The sequence below is a fragment of the Macrobrachium rosenbergii genome, chromosome 5 (assembly GCF_040412425.1).
Source record: "Macrobrachium rosenbergii isolate ZJJX-2024 chromosome 5, ASM4041242v1, whole genome shotgun sequence".
In the NCBI taxonomy this organism is placed as follows: domain Eukaryota; kingdom Metazoa; phylum Arthropoda; class Malacostraca; order Decapoda; family Palaemonidae; genus Macrobrachium; species Macrobrachium rosenbergii.
In genome coordinates, this window is record NC_089745.1 from 38,990,020 (window position 1) to 39,015,723 (window position 25,704).

At 37.0% G+C, this 25,704-nt stretch overlaps 1 protein-coding gene across 1 annotated transcript; it reads left to right on the forward strand.

Moving 5' to 3' along the window:
• The first annotated feature begins 627 nt into the window (after positions 1-627).
• LOC136838914 (uncharacterized) lies at positions 628-24,166 on the forward strand. The gene is made up of 3 exons (XM_067104604.1): positions 628-822; positions 21,816-21,959; positions 23,216-24,166. The coding sequence occupies exons 1-3, from the start codon at positions 628-630 to the stop codon at positions 24,164-24,166; spliced, it is 1,290 nt and encodes a 429-aa protein (XP_066960705.1).
• Positions 24,167-25,704: the final 1,538 nt, after the last annotated feature.

A 25,704-nucleotide genomic window follows, 5' to 3' on the forward strand; every position in this document is an offset into this window, starting at 1 on the left:
TATTTCAGGGTCTCTGCGTGTCTTAACATACTCGATTATAATGTTTATTTTTTTCGTTAAAAGCAGACAGATTTTCCTCATAAGTACGTTTTTAGATGCTTCTCCCAACCCCACATCCGCCTCTCCCGACCCTCTCTCTCCTCCCCTACCCCCAGCTCCACCCCCATGCAAACACAAGTGAGATAAAGAATCGGCGATTTCTGTAAAATAAGATTATTATTATATTATTATTATTATTATTATTATTATTATTATTATTATTATTATTATTATTATTATTATTATTCAGAAGATGAAGTGTAAAATAAGAATATTATTATTATTATTATTATTTTTTATTTATTTTTTTCAGAAGATGAACCTTGTTCATATGGAGCAAGCAGACAGGGGCCACTGACTTGAAATTCAAACTTCCAAAGAATATGGTGTTCAAGAAGCTTTCAAAAAATATGGTGTTCATTAGAAAGAAGTAACAGAAGGTAATGGGAAATGCAGAAAGAAGTGACTGCCCATACAACCCAAAATAAATTTCCGGTTACCTTACCCAAACAGAAGATTGTGTTACGAGCACGTCAGGTGTCGTAGGAGTGACATCACATGTGTCAGGTGCCTTAGGAGTGAAATCAAATGTCAGGTGTCGTAGGAGTGACATCAAATGTGTCAGGTGTCGTAAGAGTGAAATCAAATGTGTCAGACGTCGTAGGAGTGAAATCAAGTGTGTCAGGTGCCTTAGGAGTGAAATCAAATGTGTCAGGTGTCGTAGGAGTGACATCACATGTGTCAGGTGTCGTAAGAGTGAAATCAAATGTGTCGTTAGATGTTGTAAGTCTTCGTGAAATCAGTGATTTCTGCGATGTTGTCCTGCGCCGCACGTAACCAACAGGCAATCGATCAATCAATCGAGCAGGCATATATATATATATATATATATATATATATATATATATATATATATATATATATATATATATATATATATATATATATATATATATATATATATATATACTGCGTTACATATATATTATAGTTTTCAACATGGGAACATTTTTAGCTTTTATTTCCGATTTTAATCTTAGATCTGCAATGATCTGGTTTTGCCTTCTTGGTCAATTTGAGGCGTTAATTTTAAGGATGTCGTTTTAATATCTATAGAATAATTTTACTGAGTCTTATATATAGATTTTAATTGTTATTACTTTTGTACAGTAGCATGCATGGTTTGGTTGGCTGGAAATGGTTCAACCTCCAGTTGATGACGTATCCGACTTGCTAGAAGTCAACAGATTGAGAGAGAGAGATATATATATATATATATATATATATATATATATAGAGATATATATTATATCACCTGGAAGTTTTTACCTCCATAAGATCTGCAATGATCTGGTTTTGACAGAGATTTCCTAATGAGGATGTCGTCTAGAATAAGACAGAGCTTTATGTAATACAGTTTTTAGTTCAAACCAGTTGGAGAGAGAGAGAGAGAGAGAGAGAGAGAGAGAGAGAGAGAGAGAGAGAGGTTATGGAACGTGAGCTACTTTAGTTAACTCTTAGGGGAGAGAGAGAGAGAGAGAGGTTATGGAACGTGAACTACTTAACTTTTGGTGTTTCGTATGAAGAACTTTTAAAGGTACATTAGACGCAAAATTGTTTCTGAAAATGAGTAAAAGGAAGTCTAATATTGGCAGAAAAGTACTTATATAATGTAGAAGAAAAAAGTCTTATCAAAAATACATAAAAAGGTTAATAACTACATACTTATACGGACCTTTGCGCAGATAATGTTGGTGTTAAAAAGGTCCCTTGCCACATAATATTCCAACATATGTTATGGGCTTAACAAACTATCTATCTTCAGCAATTCCATGTCTAAAAGACAGGACTGATAGTTCAGTGTCTAAAAGATAGGAATGGTAATTCAGTGTCTAAAAGGTAGGACTGGTAGTGTCTAAAAGTTAGGACTGGCAATTCCATGTCTAAAAGACAGGATTGATAGTTCAGCGTCTAAAAGATAGAACTAGTGATTCAGTGTCTCAAAGACAGGACTGGCAATTTCATGTCTAAAAGACAGGACTGATAGTTCAGTGTCTAAAATATAAGACTGATAATTCAGTGTCTCAAAGACAGGACTGGTAATTCGGTGTCTAAAAGATACGGCTAGTAATTCAGTGTCTAAAAGTTAGGACTGGTAATTACATGTCTAAAAGACAGGACTGATAGTTCAGTGTCTAAAAATAAGACTTGTAATTCATCGTCTCAAAGATAAGACTGGCAATTCCATGTCTAAAAGACAGGACTGACAGTTCAATGTCTAAAATACAGGACTGATAATTCAGTGTCTAAAAGATAGGACTGATAATTCAGTGTCTAAAATATAAGACTGGCAATTCCATGTCTAAAATAGGACTGATAATTCAGTGCCTAAAAGATAGGACTGATAATTCAGTGTCTAAAATATAAGACTGGCAATTCCATGTCTAAAAGACAGGACTGATAGTTCATTGTCTAAAAGATAGGACTGGTAATTCAGTGTCACAAAGATAGGACTGACAATTCCATGTCTAAAAGACAGGACTGATAGTTCAGTGTCTAAAATATTGGACTGATAATTCAGTGTCTCAAAGACAGGACTGGTAACTCAATGTCTACAAGACAGGACTTGTACTTGAGTGTCTAAAAGATAGAACTAATATTTCAGTGTTTAAAAGATAGGATTGGTATTTCAGTATCTATAAGATAGGACTCATAACTCAGTGCCTAAAAGATAGGACTGATAATTCAGTGTCTCAAAGATAGGATTGGTAATTCAGCGTCTACAAGACAAGACTTGTAATTGAGTGTCTAAAAGATAGGACTGATAATTCAGTGTTTATAAGATAGGACTGATAACTCAGCATCTAAAAGATAGGACTGGTAATTCAGTGTCTAAAAGATAGGACTGATAACTCAACGTCTCAAAGACCGGCCTGATTATCCAATGTCTAAGCAAGTGGGAAGAACATTTGAAATAAAAAACAGACAGAAATACTAGTATATCTTTAGGAAGCTGACTGACTTAATTTTTTTTATTTCTTGTCTGGGCAATCGATCCTCCCTCACTTGGTAGGTCAGCTAATGGAATATAAGATTTAGGCCAAAGGCCAAGCGGTGGGCCCTATGAGGTCATTCAACGTTGAAAGGGGAAATTGAGAGTAAAAAGGTTTGAAAGGTGTGACTGGAGGAAAGCCTCGCAGTTGCACTATGAAACAATTGTTTGGAGAGGGTTGAGGAAAGCAAGATGGAAGTAAGATGGGACGCTGCAAAGAACCTTAAGTAATGCCTACAGTGCACCTCACGGCACGACCCCCCTACGGGGTAGTCGTATCCGGCCCTGCCATCCTTTGGAAATCTTCGGCGTCGGCATTTCCTGTCTCCTGAAAATTTCTCCTGGTTCCAAAAGCATTTATGAATAAATATGTCTTCGTAAACCTTGAGATATCTTTATTTAATAAATTTAGATGTAGGCTAACCAAATAATTGCAATAAATCACTTTTTTATCGGAACATTTTTGTGTTTATGAACAAATATGTGTTCTAATAATATTTTCCATTTCATTCATTTTCAAATCTAGACCAATTAATGTAACTATTTGCCGTAAATTACTTTTAAATCTGAACAATTTTATACTAAAATTGCAGTGTAATACAAACACTAAATTCAAAACTGCAAAGAAGTACCATTAGTCATTACATACACAAACTAAAACATTATGACAGAACAGCATAAGTACATGATGCACGAGCAGAATACGTAATGAAATGACAACCAAGTAGATTTTCTTTATTAACCATTATCCATCTTATCAAGAAGGCCAAATCCCCTATTGGAATTCGCCTTGACATCCCAGCGAAGGAGACTAGAGGCACTACTGACGTAGGGATTCCTAACACCCGGCCCTCTGCACGTGGGGACATTCTCTTTCTATGGTCCTTACGTACTTGCACGTTGGGGGGCGGTTGCTGTACCCCTGCTGCATTCTGATACGCTGGGAGATGGCTCACTTGAGAGAGAGAGAGAGAGAGAGAGAGAGAGAGAGAGAGAGAGAGAGAGAGAGAGAGAGAGAGAGAATGGCCTTTTTTATGGCGACCACGTGACCAAACCTTGACTACGATTGTATTATCACATCCCTAATGACAAAAGTATCGTCTACGGCGAATTTTTTTGTTGGTATTTATGAACCGTTTAACAATGTAACTTGATGCAACTTTTTAGCAAAGACCGATTTCATAATTTAATCTTCAAGCTTCCAAAGATTATGATGTTCAACAGAAAGAAGTAATACAACAGAAGGTAATGGGAAATACAGAAAAAAGAGATCACTTATTAAAAAGGAAAAAATAAATTAACAAATTAATAAACAAATAGAAAAAAATGTAAGTAAATTATAAAAAATTTTTAATTATTAAATTATCAAGGTCCTACTACACCTTTTTAGTTCAGATTTCACGATGAGAAAAACGAACTTTCATAAAGTTAACGCAACCTAAGCTGCTCCCAATCGTAAATATAAAGCCCGAATTTAAAGCATTAGCAAGATGCGACGAGAGTGAAACTTCTACCTAATCTGAAATTATGCGGTCACCATTTCCGGCGTAAATTTTCATACAGAGCTGACATTTTTAACATTTCATATTTCCTCTGACTTTGATGCGTCAGTTTACTTGAAGCCCCGTAGCGGGTCCGTGCCGCCGTCAGTGCACCTAGCGTGTTGCACTGTAAGCATGAGAGAGAGAGAGAGAGAGAGAGAGAGAGAGAGAGAGAGAAATGAGGGGGGAGATAAAATGGTGATTCATGTCTATCTGTAATTCATTAAAACGGTGTATGCGGAGTCGGGCGGTTTGAGTGACGTAGATGCGCAGAGGCTGTCCCACCGTCCGGCTAACCTCTTCTTACATCAGCCTTGGACATTATTAAAAGGGTGTTTGCAGCGTCCATTCGACCCCTAGCTGCACCCACTTTTTATCCTTTAATTTAACCTCCATTCCCGCATCTTTTTAATTTTGCAGTTCAACCTCTCTAAATATTACTTCTTATGGCAATTATGGATATTCCCCTCAGTTCTACCTTTTGATTCTTGTACTTCATCTCCTTCATTTTCTGGAGCTCTGTATCTTGCTGTCCAACCACTCCAACTCCCTCTTTTCGCTGTCTTGAGCGCTGAATAGCCGAAAGTGCCCAGGTAGCTGGGCTTGACAGCCAAAATTTCATAAAGTTTACCTGACGGATGGAGATCAATATATCTGTGTGCCTAAGTGATACGTCCTCGTATCTGCACACACACACACACACACACACACAAACACGCACAAGCACAAATTCACCTTGTTAATGAGCATTCCCCAACAGCCTGTTTATGAAATAAGCAACTACAAAACGAATGATTTTTCTCATAGTGACAAGATACAAGGTCGGTCATGGCACCCCTTCCGGTTTCCGGCCAAGGTCGATCACCCGGATTATTAAGTTGCGTTATTACCACACTGATGATCTCCCTGTTAATAACAGCAGCATTGGCAAGGGCAGGCTCCTTATGCCAGTGTGCATGATATATATATATATATATATATATATATATATATATATATATATATATATATATATATATATATATATATATATATGTGTGTGTGTGTGTGTGTGTGTCTGTTGTGTTTATGTTTATGTATGCATGTACATATATCTTTGTATTAGCCATACGGTTGACACTGCAAAGCATTAAACAACAGCTGAAGATACTTTGACGTCCTTATCATTCATACATTCATACACAGATACACATACGCACACACACATATACTGTATATGTATATATATAATATAATATTATACATATATATATATATATTATATATACATACTTATATATGTATACATACATATATATATATATATATATATATATATATATATATATATATATATATATATATATATATATATATATATGAGTTCTTATAACAAGATTTCATGATACCTTTCATTCATTTTTTATCTCGCCTGAAATTCCCACCTAACCAAAGAGATTATATTTTTAGTTCGATTTGCATGTCCGTCTTTGTCAGTAGATTTAAGCAAAACATTACGTGTGCATTACTAAGAAAAGTTGACCAAAGGCGGATTTTGTGATTGGGAACAATCGGTTAAAATTAAGGCGATAAAGCTATGTGACTTTGGGTGGAGGAACCACCTTTTTGGGGTAATGGCGGAAAGAGCGGTGTTTGGGGGGGGGGATCTCTCAGCCTTGGCGGAGGTTTAGAATAGAACAGAATATACAATTCAGGCCAAAGGTTAAGCACGGGTACCTATGACGTCATTCAGAGCTGAAACGGAAATTGACAGTAAAGGAGGGTCTGAAAGGTGTAACAGGAGGAAAACATCACAGTCTCACTATGAATCAACTGTTAGGAGAGGGTTGAGGACAGTAAGATGGAAGCACAAGAATGTGAATAGAGGTACAGTAAAAGGAATGAAAGGGGTTGCAGCTAGGGGCCGAAGGGACGCTGCAAAGAATCTTGAGTAATGCATACAGTGCACCGTATGAGGTGTACTGACGGCACTACTCCCCTACGGGACTGGCGGAGATCTAAGTTTGCGGTCTCCCAACTCTCTTGGGGTTAACTTCTGGTTTTTATCGTTCATATTTTGGACTATATAATATTCGGCCTACAGTTCAAGTGCACATATATGCCATATCTTTTATTTTTCTCTGCGGTAAAGTTCCTTTCTCCCTGTGCTCTCGCAATCCTGTGCCCTGAGTTTCCAGACCGAATCAAGCGAAAATTCTGGATTTTTCCTTTGAAACATCCTACATAGCCCATCCTAAACTAGTGTCCTTCCATGGGGAATAAAAGTAAAACAAGATCTAAACTTGAATCTTTTCACACTGAGGAATAAAACAATGATATTCTTTTTCCTCTGAACCATCCCACATAGCCTATCCTAACTTGGGAAATAAAAGTACAACAAGATCTAAATTTGCACCTTTTGACACCACAGGAATAAATCAATGATATTCTTGGTTGATTTCCGCTCAGTTTTTCAACCAGTCACAAGATCTTCCCTGTTAGATAGCTAAGTTCATTTCAGCAATACGACTTTCATATATAATATCCAGATTGTCTGATACTCAGGGTTCAAACCATTTAAAAAAGAATATATTTAAACACAACGCATTTAGAAGTTTTATTTCTTTTTTCCTTACTTTTAACCGTGTCCTTAGGTCAAGTAATTTCTAAAAGTCATATGCCAGCGCTTTTGTTTCTGATGGTAATACACTGTTACCCCGTAGTTGATAAGATGAAAGTTATCGAGATAGAGAGAGAGAGAGAGAGAGAGAGAGAGAGAGAGAGAGAGAGAGAGAGGAGTCGTCTATTATTTCTAATACCAGACGTAGGACGCCGTTATTATGTTATTCGTTCTGTCTGTCTCTCTCTCTCTCTCTCTCTCTCTCTCCCTTTCTTACCAAGTCTAGCTTCTCTCTCTCTCATTTCTCCTAAAGTTTTGTTTTTGCCTTTCTCTCTCTCTCTCTCTCTCTCTCTCTCTCTCATTTCTTACCAAGTGAAGCTTCTCTCTCTCTCTCTCTCTCTCTCTCTCTCTCTCTCTCTCTCTCTCTCTCTCCAACAGCACGCCTAAAACAAGTCTACATGCTATCGTCCACTCGCAAGTTTGAGCCTACCCAATCATTACGGGGGTAAGACTTGTTTTTATATTCCTTAATAATTCAAGCATCATTATCCTTCCTTGCATTCTCTTTACCTATCCCCTCCCTTCACCCACCCCCCACCACTTTCCCTTTTGGATAAACCCCCACCCCCTGAACATTCTCTTAAAATGTCATTAGGCTATCTCTCTCTCTCTCTCTCTCTCTCTCTCTCTCTCTCTCTCTCTCTCTCTTTTAGCCTTCCCGTCCCTTACTTTCGTTGGGCAGCGCTGCTATTATTATGTTAATCTGTCACTGAGCCCTGGACTGCATTAAGTGGGTCTAAATATGGAAGGTACGTTTGAATGGGCTCTCGCAGTTCTTACCCAGATTAGCTCTTGTCTTTACTCTCTCCCTCTCTTTCAACTCTTATCATTTCTTGCCTTTCTTCTCTCTCCCTCCCTCTGTCTCATTTATTTTTTACTTCTATCTCTCTCACGTTTTACCAACTTTACCTGTAGCCTTCTCTCTCTCTCTCTCTCTCTCTCTCTCTCTCTCTCTCTCTCTCTCTCTCTTCCAAAAGGCTACTTCTAAAGGTCCTGCCACCTTCTGTGTGAATTAGCGGTTCTTCTACCAGACAGTTTTAGTGTTTTTCCCAGCAAGTAATAAGAAGATAAACTTTATCTATGAATGTATATCTACAGTATGTCAAAGGGGAATTGCAATCATATTCAAGTACTCGCAATATGAAGTGTGGAAAACCTTTTCCTGTCTTTGCTCTCGAAAACAAAATAAGCATCGATGTATTCTAACGCAGGCTTTGAGTTAGGATCATATTCTGTGCTTTCCATTCGATGAAAAGTTTAACGAAGAAACAGAGAATTATGAAGTTGAATTAATGTGATTCCAAGTCTTGGGTTGATAGTTACTGACATTTGAATATCACCCCTATTTTTTCTTCAAATTAAACTCTAATAATATTCTAATTATAAAATAAGCTTGATGTTTTGTGACTCACTTATGCTAAGAAGACAGACAAACAAAATAAACCTGTTTCGACCAGTTTCAGATTAAAATATTTAAAAGAGAAAACGATAAAACAAAAGATTTTATAAAAACCAGACAATGCGTCCTCTCCTCCTCAGCCACCCGGTAGGGTGGTAGTGCATCAGTGCACCTCACGCGATGCACTGTGGGCATTACTCGAGGTTCTTTGCAGCGTCCCTTCGGCCCTTAACCTCCGTTCCTATTTTCTTTCCTCCATCTTACTTTTCAACCGTTCCTAACATTTTTTCATAATGCAACTGCTTGGTTTTCCTCCTGTTACACCCTTAAAACCTCCTTTCTTCTCAATTTCCCTTTCAGTTCTGAATGATCTCATAGCTCCCAGCACCTGGCCGTTGGCCTAAATTTCATATTTCAATTCCAACTCTTCCTCAACCACCTGTTTCTACATCATCAACCTAAGCTTTAGGTCTATTCTACAAAGAAACTGATAATAAGCTTCTTTCCTTCGATAACGGCACACCTGCTCTATAAATGATTCATCATTCGGGGAACTGAGAGCGATGTTTCAAAGAATCTATTAAGAAGTATGAGAAGGACCTGTTGTATGTTGCTACATACAACGGGGCTCCTAGTAACACAGACCCTTGCTTCTGAAACACCCTGTATAGATGGAGGGGTGGAGTGATTAAAAGCCTGTTGACTGAAAATGACAACTTCCACGGAAGATCTGGCAAATTCAAACCCCACTTTCACTAAGCTTCCCCTGGTTTTAGAACAGAAAAACAAAAAAAAGCTTAGACTGGAGTATCTATAAAAAGTCAAGACTTAGAATATGTAGATGACGCTGTTGTTGCCGTCAACAAAACACCACAAGATTTACAAAGCTTGCTCAATAGAATTCATCCTAGGCCTGGAGAATTGTGACTCAAGATAAATATAAGGAACGCAAAGTAATGAGGAGAGATTACGCACACAGGGATGAAGTAACATTAGATGGTGAAAGATATAATGAAACTGAATCAGATATATAGGAACAATGATATCCACTTCTCTTGAGCTAGAATTTAGCGAGAGATTAAAAAATGGCCAATTAATCAATAAACAGGCTGAAAATTTCTTGGAAATCTGACAGACTGAAGTTGTCTGCGGATGTAATATTATACATAAGTCTGTGGAACCGCCTTCCAGAGGATGTCATGCAATTGGAACTTGAGAAGTTCAACAGAAGGTGCAATGCATTGCTACCCTAATATTATTCTCCTTACATTTTAATACCTTTTTATCTATTTGTTGATTTATTAATTTATTTTTTTCTTTTTTAATAAGCAGGATCTCTTCTTTCTGTATTTCTCTTTACCTCCTCTTACTTCTTCCTAATGAACACCATATTCTTTGGAAGCTTGAATTTCAAGTCAATGGCCCCTGTGGAATTGTTCCATAAGAATAGGTTTCTCTTCTTCTGCATAATAATAATAATAATAATAATAATAATAATAATAATAATAATAATAATAATAATAATAATAATAATAATAATTACGAAATAGTGGTGAAAGGAAAGTGCAGACGGCTTGGACATGTCCTTCGCACAATCTCTGGGAGAACAGTATGTGAATGTGATAGTGTCAACTGGGGACTCGTAGGCACCACAAGATATCTATATCTATCTATCTATCTATCTATCTATCTATCTATCTATCTGTCTATCTATCTATCTATCTATTTATCTATCTATTATATATATATATATATATATATACATATATGTGAATTTAAGCATGAATAGTCGTTTCACTGGCCTGCGGAAATCGAACTTTCTTATTTGTTTACGAAATATTTTCGCTAACAATCAAAAGAAATATTTCTTCTCTTAAACTGCCTTCTATCAAAGCGAGCTGCGATGGCAATTTAGAAGACGTTTACTTCTTGCAAATCCTGACAATTTGTCTTTTCAATATTAGAAAAATAATGGGAGGTCATGGGGCAAAAAGAGATACAGATGGGAATTAAGGAAGTCGCTGAGTGAAGAGAGGAGAAGGAGGAAAATGAGGAAAACGGGGAAAATGAGGAAAATAATGAAAATGAGGACATTAGAAAAATGGGGAAAATGAGGAGAATGAAAGGAATGAGCAAAATGAAAATGAGGGAAGTGGAGAACATGAGGAAATAGGAGACGTGAGGAAAATTGGGAAAATGAGGAAAAATGGAAGAATGAGGAAAAATGGAAGAATGAGGAAAATGGGGAAAAATGAGGAAAGTGGGGAAAATGGCAAAAATTAGAGGAAAATGGGGAATGGATGAAAATGGGGCAAATGAGGAAAATTTGGAAAATTAAGAATACGAGGAAATTTTGAAAATGAGGAAAATAAGGAAAATGAGGAAATTAAAATGAGGAAAATGTGAAAAATGAGGAAACTGGGGGGAATGAAGAAAATGGGGAATAAGAAATGCTGAAAATGATACAAAAATGGGGAAAATGAGGAAAATGGGGAAACAAGGAAAATTCAGGAAACGATGCAGCCCAGAGGGACAGACGTAAGCAGTCAACGCGAGGAATAAAACATGAAGGAAGAACCCTTGAAGTAGAGAGAGAGAGAGAGAGAGAGAGAGAGAGAGAGAGAGAGAGAGAGAGAGGAGATCGTCCCAAAGCTTACCAAGACGAAGAAGGAGGAAAGAGGAGGAGGAAAGGGAGGAGGGGTGGGAGGAGAGTCGTGTGCAAAAGGGACGTGATGCATAATGATGGGGGAGACATTTCGTCTGCATCACTCCCAGGTCACATGAGGGCCCGGTGATTCCTCTCTCTCTCTTTCAGGTGGGCAAGACATACTTTTTGTAGGGCTTAGAAAGTCATTACCTATTCTACATCGACGAATGTTTATCCTTGGCACCATTACGCTGGAGTATCCGGGATTTATATGATGGTCAAAATCGCCGTGGCTTGACAACAAAGTTCAAAGGAGGGATTGATTCATTGATTCCTGGTTACTAAAACTGGCGTCACAACATCTAGGTTATTGACGCCGACAAAGGAGGGAAGGTACAAGGCGCCACTGGATTATAAAGACTCGATACGTAAGCATATTAAGGAGAGTGTCCTTATTTACGAAAGGATATTAAATCTATCTCTAAGAACTCTTAACATTTCCCACACTAGAACTTGGCGCAAGGAAAGAAAGGTATATATATGCGAGCCGTCACGGGGTTATAAAGATACGATACGAAAGGATATTCCGGGTGTTATCCTGATTCACAAAAGGATATTAAATCTATCTCTAGGAACTCTTAAGATTTCCGACACTATAATTTGCCAAGGCATTTACGCCTAGCCTACAGGAAACTGATGGAATTTTAATTGATTTACGAAAATGATACTGTCAAGTCAAGCGCTGGGTTGGCAATTTCGGCCATTCAGTTCTTAAGACGCTGAGTAGAGGGAGTTGGGGTGGTTGGACAGCAAGACAGAGATCAAGAGAATAAAGCCAAATGCAGTAAAAATATTTAAATGTGGAAATGGGAGAAAACTCCATATTTGCACTAAGAAGTGACAATTGTTTTTTTTTGGACAGCAAGACTGAAGAAGAACCCTACCCATATGGAACAACCCCAACAAAGGGGCCATTGACAGGGAATTCAAGCTTCCAAAGAATATGGTGTTTGTTAGGAAGGAGCGAGATGATAAAGGGAAATACAGAAAGAAGGGATCTCAGTTATTAAAAAAAATAAAAAATAAATTAATATATTGATAAAGAGATAAAAATGTATTAAAATGTAAGTAGAATAGTAACGTAAATGGCTAAAAAGTGGGTGCAACTAGGAGCAGAAGGGACGTTGCAACCAACCTTTAGTAATGCCCATTATGCATCACGTGGGTAGTATCCCTCACCTGGTGTATGGTAGGCATTACTTAAAGGTTGTTCGCAGCATCCCTTTGGCCACTAGCTGCATCCACTTTTTGTCTGTTTACTATGCCTCCATTCGCGCCTCCTTTCTTCAATCTTGCTACCCAGATCACTCTTTTCACAGTCTTAGGCGCTGAATAGCCGAAAATACCCGTGCTTGACTTTGTGGCCTAATTTCAGTTGGTTTACGCTTTAGACTCACATTTATATCTGTCTGTTTATTAATAACTGATCTCTTTCTGTATTTCCCATTACTTGCTGTTACTTCTTTCGAATGAACACCATAATATTTTCTGGAAGCTCGAATTTCAAGTCAATGGTCCCTGTGGTGGGCTTGTTCCATATGAATAAGGTTCATCTCCTGAATAATAATAATAATAATAATAATAATAATAATAATAATAATAATAATAATAATAATAATAATAATAATAATAATAATTTCCTAAATCAGCTCGTCCTGGTGTTCTTTTTTTAAAAATATGGAAAGGTCCCACTCAGTGTCAAAGAAATGTCAAGAACTTTAGATGGACAAGAGAAGAACATAGTATCTCATAAAAGAAGAAGGAATGGTTTCTTTCCGTGACATGTGAGATCTATGAGAATCAAATATTGCAGGAAATAAAAATCTTTTATGTAATTTAGGAAACTGAATCAATGGAATCCCTTTCTTGTACTACAGTTGCATTTTTTTCGGGGAGCTAAATCTAAATATATTCCGATGGTAATTATCAATCACAAATTATATATCTTCTTAGCGTAAAACATAATTTCTGGAGAATTTTTTTTTTAATAAGCATATCATCTACTTGAGAGAGAGAGAGAGAGAGAGAGAGAGAGAGAGAGAGAGAGGTGAAAACAGACTGACAGTATACCATGGTCTTAATACGAGACTAACCAATGAGCTCAACGCATTTCTGAAAATTAAACGAGAGAGAGAGAGAGAGAGAGAGAGAGAGAGAGAGAAGAGAGAGGTGAAAACAGACCTATGTCGTGGTCTTAATACGGAATTAACCTACGAGCTGAGCTCATTTCTGAAAAACAAGAGAGAGAGAGAGAGAGAGAGAGAGAGAGAGAGAGAGAGAGAGAGAGAGAAAACAAACCTAAAATCCACGGTTACAAAAACATCTATGGCTAAAGTGCCGAGCATATATTTCAATAGAAAACAAGGATTATCAACCTAATTCTGGCATCGTTTGCTCGCATGATAATGACGCAAGCGCTTGATAATGACACAGGTATGGATTCGGGAAGCAACAGTCGGTTTAGCGCATGCGTAAGACGCCAAATTACCCTAAGCTTACTTTAGCTCCTTAAAGCTCTACCCAACGGGCTGGTTAAACAAACAATTATACAGACTAGGGGGTAAATCAGGTCACCTGAAGATTATTTTCTCGTGTGAAAGTTTCATCCAAGTCGGGCTGTTGCTTTCTCTACCCGATCACGCGAGCGAATGGCTCCTACTTAGTGTAGCACATAATCAGGAAACAGTACCTGGAATATAGGTCAGACCAGGAGAACGTTAGACCTTCCAGCAGATGCAACTGAAATATAGATCAGACCAGGAGAGTATTGGACCTTCCAGCAGATACAACTGAAATATATCAGACAAGGAGAATATCAGACCTTCCAGCAGATACAACTGAAATATAGGTCAGACCAGGAGAATATTAAACCTTCCAGCAGATACGACTGAAATATAGGCCAGACCAGGAGAATATTAGACCTATCAACAAATGCAACTGAAATATAGGTCAGACCAGAAGAATATTAGACCTTCCAGCAGATACAACTGAAATATATCAGACAAGGAGAATATCAGACCTTCCAGCAGATACAACTGAAATATATCAGACAAGGAAAATATTAGACCTTCCAGCAGATACAACTGAAATATAGGTCAGACCAGGAGAATATTAAACCTTCCAGCAGATACAACTGAAATATAGGCCAGACCAGGAGAATATTAGACCTATCAACAAATGCAACTGAAATATAGGTCAGACCAGGAGAATATTAGACCTACCAGCAGATACAACTGAAATATAGGTCAGACCAGGAGAGTATTAGACCTTCCAGCAGATACAACTGAAATATAGGTCAGACAAGGACAATATTAGACCCTGTAGTTATTGAAAAAGCAACTGAAATATAGGTCAGATAATGACCATGTTAGACCTTGCGCAATTACTGAAAGAGTAACTGAAATATAAGTTCAGGCCAGGACAATACTAAACCTTCTGCAGTTACTGACACAGTAACTGAGACATAGGTCAGACCAGGACAATGTTGGACCTCATGCAGATACTGAAACAATAACTGAAATATAGGTCATCCCAGGGCAATATCAAACCTTCCACAGTTACCAGGATAATATTGGACCTTTTGCAGTTACTTAAACAGTAACTGACATACAGGTCAGAATAGGACAATATTAGAATTTCTAGCAGTTACAGCTGAAATACAGGTCAGACAAAACTTTTGAATAATTTCCAGTTAGAAATTATATTGATTCTCTGACACCTGCGAGGTTTAACTGCAATTGGCCATTTGTCACCATGCTTAATGTTCTATTTGATTTTCAACCTATGCTTAAGAATAATCTACATTACGCATTCTCATGTAGATTTTATATTACCCGCTCAAATGATCTTGTATGTGAGGAGTATGTTAATCTCAAAATGTATTATGTGCAAGAGATTCATTACCTAAAAAAATTCATAATACAGTGGTACTAATGCTATGAAAATGGAAGTGGTAAAAAAATACGAGTTGTATTTTTTACTGTGGGAACCTTCAAGTTCTTGGCTAGATATTATTTTCGTTAATTATTGATTTCAGTGTTAGGTTTCTAGACATCAATGCATCAGAATCTACAGATTTTGCTGCTGATCTGTTTTTAAATAAATGCTGTAGTTAATACGAATAAAAAAAATACTTCGATTTGGCATCTGAAAGCGGTGTCATTCTCAGAATTCCTCTCCTTCTGCTACCACTCATGATCCTTTTATATAAACAAGGAATTGCCACAGCTTAGAAGGATGGAAGGAAGGAAGGAACCTTTCTCTTGCTGTAAGAAAATCTGATTTCCAAGTCTCTTCTGCAAAGAGAAAATTTCTGGACCTTTGACAATGGCTTTCTCAGCAACTTCTGTCGGTAAACATTTCCTTCTCTGTTCTGTACCGTTGGTTTTACTAGATAATAACTTATTGACAATGTCAACAGACCATAAACCCAAAAGGGTTCCAAAGGGAAAATCAGCCTGCACAGAGAAACACAAGTTTTATAAGAAGGTAATAAATGAATAAATATGAAGGAACAGAAAATAAAACCGATACACCTGAAATTCATGAGGCGTCAGCAGCAGCAGAGAGCAGGAATGAATTTGCTCCTCGCTTAAACATTTGGAGATCGAAAGATTCCGTAACTGCACTATGTAAACTATTCCACATTTTAGTTGTTGCCAAGATAAAACTCCTAGCAAACTGGGTAGTAATAAACCTGATTCTAGAAAAAGATATACAGTTAGCAAGTTTGCTACGAGAATTAAAAACGAAATGCAAAAATTTCCCTCCCCCCCTCAAGAAAAAAAATAACCACTTAGAAGCTTAGTAATGTGAGGATATCCTGCAAAAACGATGAAAGTTTTCCTGAGTAACCTTATTTCCGGATTCTCTTTGTTTACACTACGGCCAAGACCCAACTTTTCCTCAAAATATCTGAAATAATGATATTACAGTCATTCTATAAAAAGGAACGTTGCTTTGTATTCTTCCCGCACTTTGATTATAAAATCTTAAACCCCTTGTAACATCACGCTTTTAAGATTTATCGTAACGGAGATGAATTTACACTTGGGAATGCTTCACGCTAGGAAGTCGAAGAACCACGCCTCAATTTTACCAGAAGAAAGTCGAATGCGTGAAAGTTCCAACGAAGGGGAACTAAATTTATTGCCAATAGCCACTCTGAACGTTAAAAGAAAGCTCAGATATGTGAGGTACCTGCCCAATGGGCATTGCTCCTCAGCTGGCACTTTTTAAAGGACATGTGCTCTTATTGAAAGATAAAACCACATTGATTTCTTTAGAAATTTCAAGAACTAAACATATATGCGCGTTTGGGTTGAGTATGAGACAATATTTTAACATATGACCTATGTTTTGAAGCTTGTAATGAGAAAATAATCTATATTTTTGAGCTTGTAATGACCAAATAATCTATATTTTGGGCTTGTAACAAAACTATTAAAGATTTTATAGCTGAATAGCAATGAGTTCTCGAATCAGAAGTCACTCTTGTCGAGGGGAAAAAACTCTGCGGGATGAGCACATACGTTTTGGGTTACCGTTTTTTTTTTTTTTTTCTCTCTCTCTCTCTCTCTCTCTCTCTCTCTCTCTCTCTCTCTCTCCTGTAGAAGGAATCCTCTTAATCTAATAGGAATTACGAGTCTTTTAATAGGCCTAAATTTATGAGGCCGGCTATTATACAGAATACCTGTTTTGTTCATGTTGCAGTAACCGCATACTTGTGTTTATAGACGACCTACCTCAGCCTACTTGAAACGAAAAAACAAAAAGATAGTTTGAGATCTTGCTACCTATGAGTATCACGATCACTGGTGGTAAAAACTGATAATTATCATTATCATCACAATGAACAAGGGCTTCAAATGCACTCAAAATAGTGGCGATATCAAAACTAACTCAATACAAAATTTCCATAAAAATATTTATGCTTTTTACAGGAAGATGATAATAATAATAATAATAATAATAATAATAATAATAATAATAATAATAATAATAATAATAATAATAATAATAATAATAATAATAATAATAATAATAATAATAATAATAGATTTATTACTGATGAGGAACACCGTTCAGGTGTTCGAAAGTCTTTGATTTTACATAGTAATATATTTACTATACTATATAATTGTGGATTTTTATTACTCACAATAATAATAATAATAATAATAATAATAATAATAATTATTATTATTATTATTATTATTATTATTATTAATTATTATTATATTATTATCACTCAAAGGTGAACCCTATTCATATGGAACAAGCCCTCCACAGGGACCATTGACTTGAAATTCAAGCTTCCAAAGAATATGGTGTTGATTTGAAAGATTGCTTCATAAGCCTTCTACTCTCTCTCTCTCTCTCTCTCTCTCTCTCTCTCTCTCTCTCTCTCTCTCTCTCTCTCTCTCTCTTTCTATTTTTTTTCTCGCGTGATTGAAAGTTTAAACAAAAGGAAAAAGGCAATCCCAGGCTCGTGGGGGAATTCCTTAAAAAAATCAGGGTTCTTTCCGGAGAGCAATCGCAGGTTTCTCAAGACGGAGTTGCCGCAGGGAGTTGAAAAGATAATTCTGTTGCCTTCTTTCACGAAGGACAGTAATTCACCTCTTGAAATCCTCACATTTGCTCTTCGTTCTGTCTCTTTATAGAGATATAAAATTATTTATTTATTACTTTAACGCAAACCTAATTGCATAAATAGTCACTGAGTTGTTATACTGTATTTGTATGTATATATACAAATTTGCATTAAACTGATTTGTTATTCTGTATTTGTATGTTTTATACAAATAGGCATTAAACTGAGCTGTTATGCTGTACTTGTATATGTAATACAAATAGTTAAACTGAGCAGTTATACTGTACCTGTATAAGTTATACAAATAGTCTTTACTGAATTGTTATGTTGATTTGTATGTTATATAAATAGTCATTAAATTGACTTTTTATACTGTATTTGCTTATGTGATACAAATAGTAATTAAACTGACTTGCATGTGTTATACAAATAGGCATTAAACTGAATCATTATTTTTGTATGGGTAAATAATCATATTTATTTAGTGACACATCCTTATGTCAAATGTAAACTTATGACGCCATTGTTTTCATTATACGTTTGTTCCAGCAAACGTCCATTACACTGGCCATATACCCCACGTCTTAGATAATAAGAATGGAAAAAAATATGTATACACTCGTCTTCAACACAAAATAATAAAAATTGCTCATGACACTACTCGACCGGTATGTAAATTTAAAATTTAAATTCAGCTTTAGTACGTATCAAATGGCAGTTCCCCTACCTCTCCGTTTCTTTTCCAAAATTGAATATATCTTTCTCAAACGTTTCATATAATTCAGTAACCGATAACTAGTTTCCCGTTAATTACTTTTTGTCTGACTAACAAAGTATTTTATTATTATTATTATTATTATTATTATTATTATTATTATTATTATTATTATTATTATTATTATTATTCAGAAAATGAACCCTATTCATATGGAACAAGCCCACAAGGGCCATTGACTTGACATTCAAGCTTCCAGAGAATATGGTGTTCATTCGAAAAAAGTAACAAGGATTATTTTTATCAAAAGGATGGATGGGTCAATAACAAAATCAGAAAAAAGAAGAAAGACAACGCTGGGCGGAACATTTGTATCATACCACGAATAAGGGATACAAGGAAGATAATTTGACTGACATAACAAAAGCTGACTAAGACCTGAATTTGCTGACGGATGAATTAATTTCAGACACGGAATCAGTAATAAACTTAAGATGATGGAAAGCATCAGGTTATGATGGAGTCAGTGCTGAGATGGTTTCAGCTGAGACTGAAATGACACTTCGAATGCTAACTAGACTGTTTTACAGAGTGTAGAGGGAAGAACCTAAGCCTGATGATTGGGAACTGGAAGGCATGTCAAAGGTACCGAAAGAAATGGGACTTGCCTGAATATGGTATCTCCAGCCACGTTGGGGGGCAGTGTCGTCAGTGCACCTCACGCTGTGCATTGTAGGCATTACTTGAGGTTCTTTGCAACGACCCTTTGGCCCCTAGCCGCAACCCCTTTCATTCCTTGTACTGTGCCTCCGTTCATATTCTCTTTCCTCCATATGACTTTCCACATTTTCCTAACAGTTGTGTCATACATACATACATACATACATATATATGATCATGAAGCTACAAATATCGCTTAATATCAAATCCACGCTACCTCGGGAATATCCCCGATGGGGAATTATCACCGAAGGGGAATTTATAAGTGATAAATGGACGGGCACTGCCGAGTCTCGATCCCACGACACACAGACGCGCATCCAGCGAATCCAGTCGACGCTAACCCTTCGGTAACATATATGAAAATATATTATTTCCGAGGTAGAGCGAATTGGATATTAAAGGACGTTTGTAGCTTTCTGACTGTATATGAATCACGGTGATGTGATAAATAGTCATAATATGGCTACGTGCGACAAACGCACTACACGGTCAACATGGCAGAGGTGGGTGGATATCGTCTCCAAACGCAAAACACCTGAGTTCGACGGGTGAGTTGATGGGAGATGATATTCACTTATACCTCTCTTGTGGCCGACTGCGTTAGTGCGTCCCTGTAGTCCTGATTCCTCGTCCGTCGCTGGTTCGACCCCACGGGACGGTGGACTTATTATCAACTAAAAAATTCCCCTTTGGTAACATATATGAAAATATATTATTTCCGAGGTAGAGCGAATTGGATATTAAAGGACGTTTGTTTTTTCTGATTATTATGATTATATATATATATATATATATATATATATATATATATATATATATATATATATATATACACATATATATATATATATATATATATATATATATATATATATATATATATATATATATATATATATATATATATATATATATATATATATATTATATATATATATATATTATATATATTGTTATGGAAACCACTTTATAATTATGCAAGCACAACTTCCAAACTGATTTATAACGTGACTGTAGTATATTTCATACTGATAACTAAATGAGGAAGGGCGTGAGAAACTCAGCCCCTACATCATTTCCTCTCCATGCTCCCCTTTTTGATACATCTTTTAATCTTTCCTAAGTTCTGGTGACTGCTTGAAATACCTCCTTTCTGATAAAAGGAGAATGGAGACGAAAGCCTGCCAAAACTTGCCAGGAAAGTTGAGTCCCCCATAGAAACTGGTGAACATAGGGATGCCATAGGTCACAGAAAACGATGATCGTGACCCATGTGAGTTGGCTGCCATCTTGAGCTTTAAGGCCAGACAATGACGATTCCAGCGCCCTCTGAGAAGAGCCAGAAAATAATCCTCTGAGGGCATGAAGAGCCAAGCACAGCAGGCTTTGCTCTCAGAACCCTATTCAGTAGCATGCTCCTTACTGAGCAGACCCACATGGCCAATCTTCAGCCCACCTATAGTAACTTGTGCATTCCCATTAAACTCATTCCTCCATTTCTGGTGAAATTCGATGATGCCTCTCTATCGCTCTGTTACTGATAGCTCAGTGGTTAGCGTCGACTGGATTCGCTGGATGCGCATCTGTGTGTCGTGGGATCGAGACTCGGCAGTGCCCGTCCATTTATCACTTATAAATTCCCCTTCGGTGATAATTCCCCATCGGAGATATTCCCGAGGTAGCGTGGATTTGATATTAAGCGATATTTGTAGCTTCATGATCATATATAAATCACGGTGTGATAAAAAAAAATGTCATACATATATATATATATATATATATATATATATATATATATATATATATATATATATATATATATATATATATATATACACCTATATATAGGTGTGTGTGTGGTTGTTATGGCGAATTCCTATAATTATTTTTGCGCAACTAAGGGCAATTTAATATACAGTGGGAAAAGCTTCGTGAAATAGCAAATTTTAGAAGCAGCCGAAAAAGTCCATAAAATGAATCTCCTCATTGTTTAGCTGCAATTAATCCTCTAATAATCAATATCATCAGAAACGTCATCAAATGAATTAATCATATTCTCTTTACATGAAGGATAATATGCCACAGAAATGAATTTGATTTACCTGATGTCATTTTATCTTGAAAATTGATGAAATATATTTATAAAAAGAAAATAATTTTAACTGTGGAGCAAGTTCATAGGTCTATCAGCGAGACTTCAGAAAACCCCAGTTAGATTTGACTTGACAGAAACGGAGTCAGGAGTCATTGACACCAAAATGATTAAGGATACGGAGACTGCCTTCGACTTCAACGCTTTCTACAAGGACGCCTCGACCAACTGACGTGACGAAGGGGACGGAGAGACGCAAATATCTAATCAGCAACGCCATTCCCTAACGCCACCAGCATCAGGGGCCTCCAGAAACAGCCTTCCCGAAAGTTCCTCTTGAAAGAAAGGCTAGGTGGGCAGAAAGTTGGTCAGCCGTCAGTGGCTTCGACGACAACGATGATAATCGCATTGTTTCTGGGGGTCCTACTACGAGGAGGAAGGTAATGTAATCATCACATGATGGCTACGCGAAGGACACTGGCAAGGACGACGCCGGGAGCGGATAGGAAAAGTTGCTAGCTGCAACCCGAATGTCATGAAGGAGACCTGACGAGAGAGAGAGAGAGAGAGAGAGAGAGAGAGAGAGAGAGAGAGAGAGAGAGAGAGTCAGCCTTCCCCCAAGTCCTTTGAGGTAAAGCCTAAACACCGAAACCATAAACCATACATATAGGTTTGCCATTTTACGTTGAGATATTTTGCTTGATCAACCCATCCTCAGAAAATTGGTCGCAATTTCGAGATAGATCTTAAAATTAGTCATTGTTTCTAGATCACAAAATTAGTCATAGTTTCGAGATAGATCTTAAAATTGGTCGCAGTTTCGAGATAGATCTTAAAATTGGTCATTGTTTCTAGATATCAAAATTGGTCATAGTTTCGAGATAGATATTAAAATTGGTCGCAGTTTCCAGTTTCCAAATGGATCTTAAAGTTGGTCATAGTTTCGAGACAAATCTTAAAATTGGTCAAAGTTTCGAGATAGATCTTAAAATTGGTCGAAGTTTCGAAACAGATCTTAAAATTGGTCATAGTTTCGAGATAGATCTTAAAATTGGTTGCAGTTTCGAGATAGGTCTTAAAATTGGTCGCAGTTTCGAGATAGATCTTAAAATTGGTTGCAGTTTCGAGATGGATCTTAAAATTGGTTTCGAGATAGTTTCAGTTTCGAGATAGATCTTAAAATTGGTCGCAGTATCTCTGATCCTAAAATTGGTGATGGATCTTAAAATTGGTCATAGTTTCGAGATAGATCTTAAAATTGATAGATCTTAAAATTAGTCAGTTTTGAGATAGATCTTAAAATTGGTCATAGTTTTGAGATAGATCTTAAAATTGGTCATAGTTTCGAGATATATCTTAAAATTGGTCGCAGTTTCGAGATAGATCTTAAAACTGATCGCAGTTTCGAGATAGATCTTAAAATTGGTCGCAGTATCTAGACTGATCCTAAAATTGGTGATAGATCTTAAAATTGGTCGCAGTTTCGAGATAGATCTTAAATTGGTCGTAGTTTCGAGATAGATCTTAAAATTAGTCACAGTTTCGAGATAGATCTTAAAATTGGTCATAGTTTCGAGATAAATCTTAAAATTAGTTGCAGTTTTGAGATAGATCTTAAAATTAAAATTGGTCACAGTTTCGAGATAAATCTTAAAATTGGTCGCAGTTTCGAGACAGATCTTAAAATTGGTCGCAGTTTCGAGATCTTAAAATTGGTGGCAGTTTCGAGATAGATCTTAAAATTGGTCGCATTTTCGAGATAGATCTTACAATTGGTCGCAATTTCGAGGTAGACCTTAAAATTGGTCGCAGTCTCGAGATAGATCTTAAAATTGGTCGCAGTTTCGAGATAAATCTTAAAATTGGTCGCAGTTTCGAGATAGATCTTAAAATTGGTCATAGTTTCGAGATAGACCTTAAAATTGGTCGCAGTTTCGAGACAGATCTTAAAATTGGTAGCAGTTTCGAGATAGATCTTAAAATTGGTCGCAGTTTCGAGATAGATCTTAAAATTGGTCGCAGTTTGGAGATAGATCTTAAAATGGGTCGCAGTTTCGAGACAGATCTTAAAATTGGTGGAAGTTTCGAGGTAGATCTTAAAATTGGTCGTAGTTTCGAGATAGATCTTAAAATTGGTCGCAGTTTCGAGATAGATCTTAAAATAGGTTGCAGTTTCGAGATAGATCTTAAAATTGGTCATAGTTTCGAGACAGACCTTAAAATTGGTCGCAGTTTCGAGATAGATCTTAAAATTGGTTGCAGTTTCGAGATAGATCTTAAAATTGGTCACAATTTCGAGAAAGACCTTAAAATTGGTCGCAGTTTCGAGATAGATCTTAAAATTGGTCGCAGTTTCGAGATAGATCTTAAAATTGGTCACAGTTTCGAGATAGATCTTAAAATTGGTCGCAGTTTCGAGATAGATCTTAAAATTGGTCATAGTTTCGAGATAGACCTTAAAATTGGTAGCAGTTTCGAGATAGATCTTAAAATTGGTCGCAGTTTCGAGATAGATCTTCAAATTGGTCGCAGTTTCGAGATAGATCTTAAAATTGGTCGCAGTTTCGAGATAGAACTTAAAATTGGTCGCAGTTTCGAGATTGATCTTAAAATTGGTCATTGTTTCGAGATGGATCTCAACCTATAATTCAAATGACCTCTCGTTAACATGCTCCCAGCTTCAGTGCATTCGACGTGGCATCCCCAAATTCCACGGCGAATCTAAGCAGCGTCGGAGGCATTATCATATATTTTTATTCACAACGAGTCTTTATGTGGAAAGAGTGAAAACAATTTATGACAGGGGTGGCTCGCCAAATGATGGCTCGGTGCCCATAAGCGAAGAGGGGTTGTTGGTTGTACATACAAATGTACTGCCTCAAAGACTTTGCTAAGGACAGGTGGCGCAGAAGAAATTATATAACAGCATAGTGATCTTATAGTTCTCCATATCACTATGTTGATATTTGCCTCGATCTCTTCATATTTTGGCAGACCTTTTTATCCAAACCGACGTTTAATCTTCATTCTGTTTTTTTTTTTTTTATGATGTCGAATCCTTACGACGTACGACATTATAAGTCTCCATATCACATATTCCTCGCAGGAGGGGTAGTGCCGTCAGCTCACCTCAAAGCGGTGCACTGTAGGCACTACTTAAGGTTTTTTGCAACATCCCTTCAGCCCCTACCTGCAACCCCTGTTATTCCTTTTACTATACCTCCGTTCATATTCTCTTTCTTCCACCTTACTCTCCAACCTCTCCTAACAATTGTTTTTTTAGTGCAACTGCGAAGTTTCCCTCCTGTTACACTTTTCAAACCTTTTTACCCTCAATCTCCCTTTCGAAGCTCAATGACCTCATCTTAGATCCCAGCGCTTGGCCTTTGGCCTAAATTCTATATTCCAGTCCATTCCAAAATACTAATTTTCAAAAAGATAATATTTGAATTCACCAGTTAATCCAGTGACAAATGAACTCTCATATACAAGAACTGAAAGATAATCCTCACGATATTGTAGAAAGACGAAGGCACTTTATCTAAATTTTATAGTCCAATCCATAATAATAGGTAGACACATGCCTCTTCTTTTCATATTCTGGCAGGCCTCTTTATCCAAACCGACGTGCAGCCTGCAACCTGTCTTTTTTGTTATTCTTCATCTCTCTGATCTCAAGTCCTTATGACGTAGTTCAGTATAAGCTGAAGGTATAACGTATACCGGAGGAGCTGTCATTTGAATACATCACGACTGCAACTGTTATGCTAAGCACGAAACCCTTACGAAACTCGGAGTGGCTAAATCGCCAAAACATATGACAGGCGCCTCTTCCCTTCACCATCCGGCATGAAAAGGGCCCCAGAGAGAGAGAGAGAGAGAGAGAGAGAGAGAGAGAGAGAGAGAGAGAGAGATGCCATGGTCTTGCCATGGTCTTGATACGGCAATGACCAATGGGCTGAGCGCATTCCTGTAGAGAGAGAGAGAGAGAGAGAGAGAGAGAGAGATGTAAGTAGACCTGTGCCATGGTCTTAATACGACAATGACCAATGGGCTGAGCGCATTTCTGGAGAGAGAGAGAGAGAGATCTACGTATTTTATTGATCGCATATTTTATGTCTGGTGACAAGATCTACTTAATACTTCCGAATGGCGCCATACACAAGTACCATGAATAAAATATAT

Coding starts and splice junctions, on each gene's coding strand:
- LOC136838914 (XM_067104604.1), top strand. CDS start 628: ATGTCAGGTGTCGTAGGAGTGACATCAAATGTGTCAGGTGTCGTAAGA. Junction 823..21,815: donor CAAATGTGTCGTTAGATGTT/GTAAGTCTTCGT, acceptor TAACGCCACCAG/CATCAGGGGCCTCCAGAAAC. Junction 21,960..23,215: donor GTCCTACTACGAGGAGGAAG/GTAATGTAATCA, acceptor AATTGGTCGCAG/TTTCGAGATCTTAAAATTGG.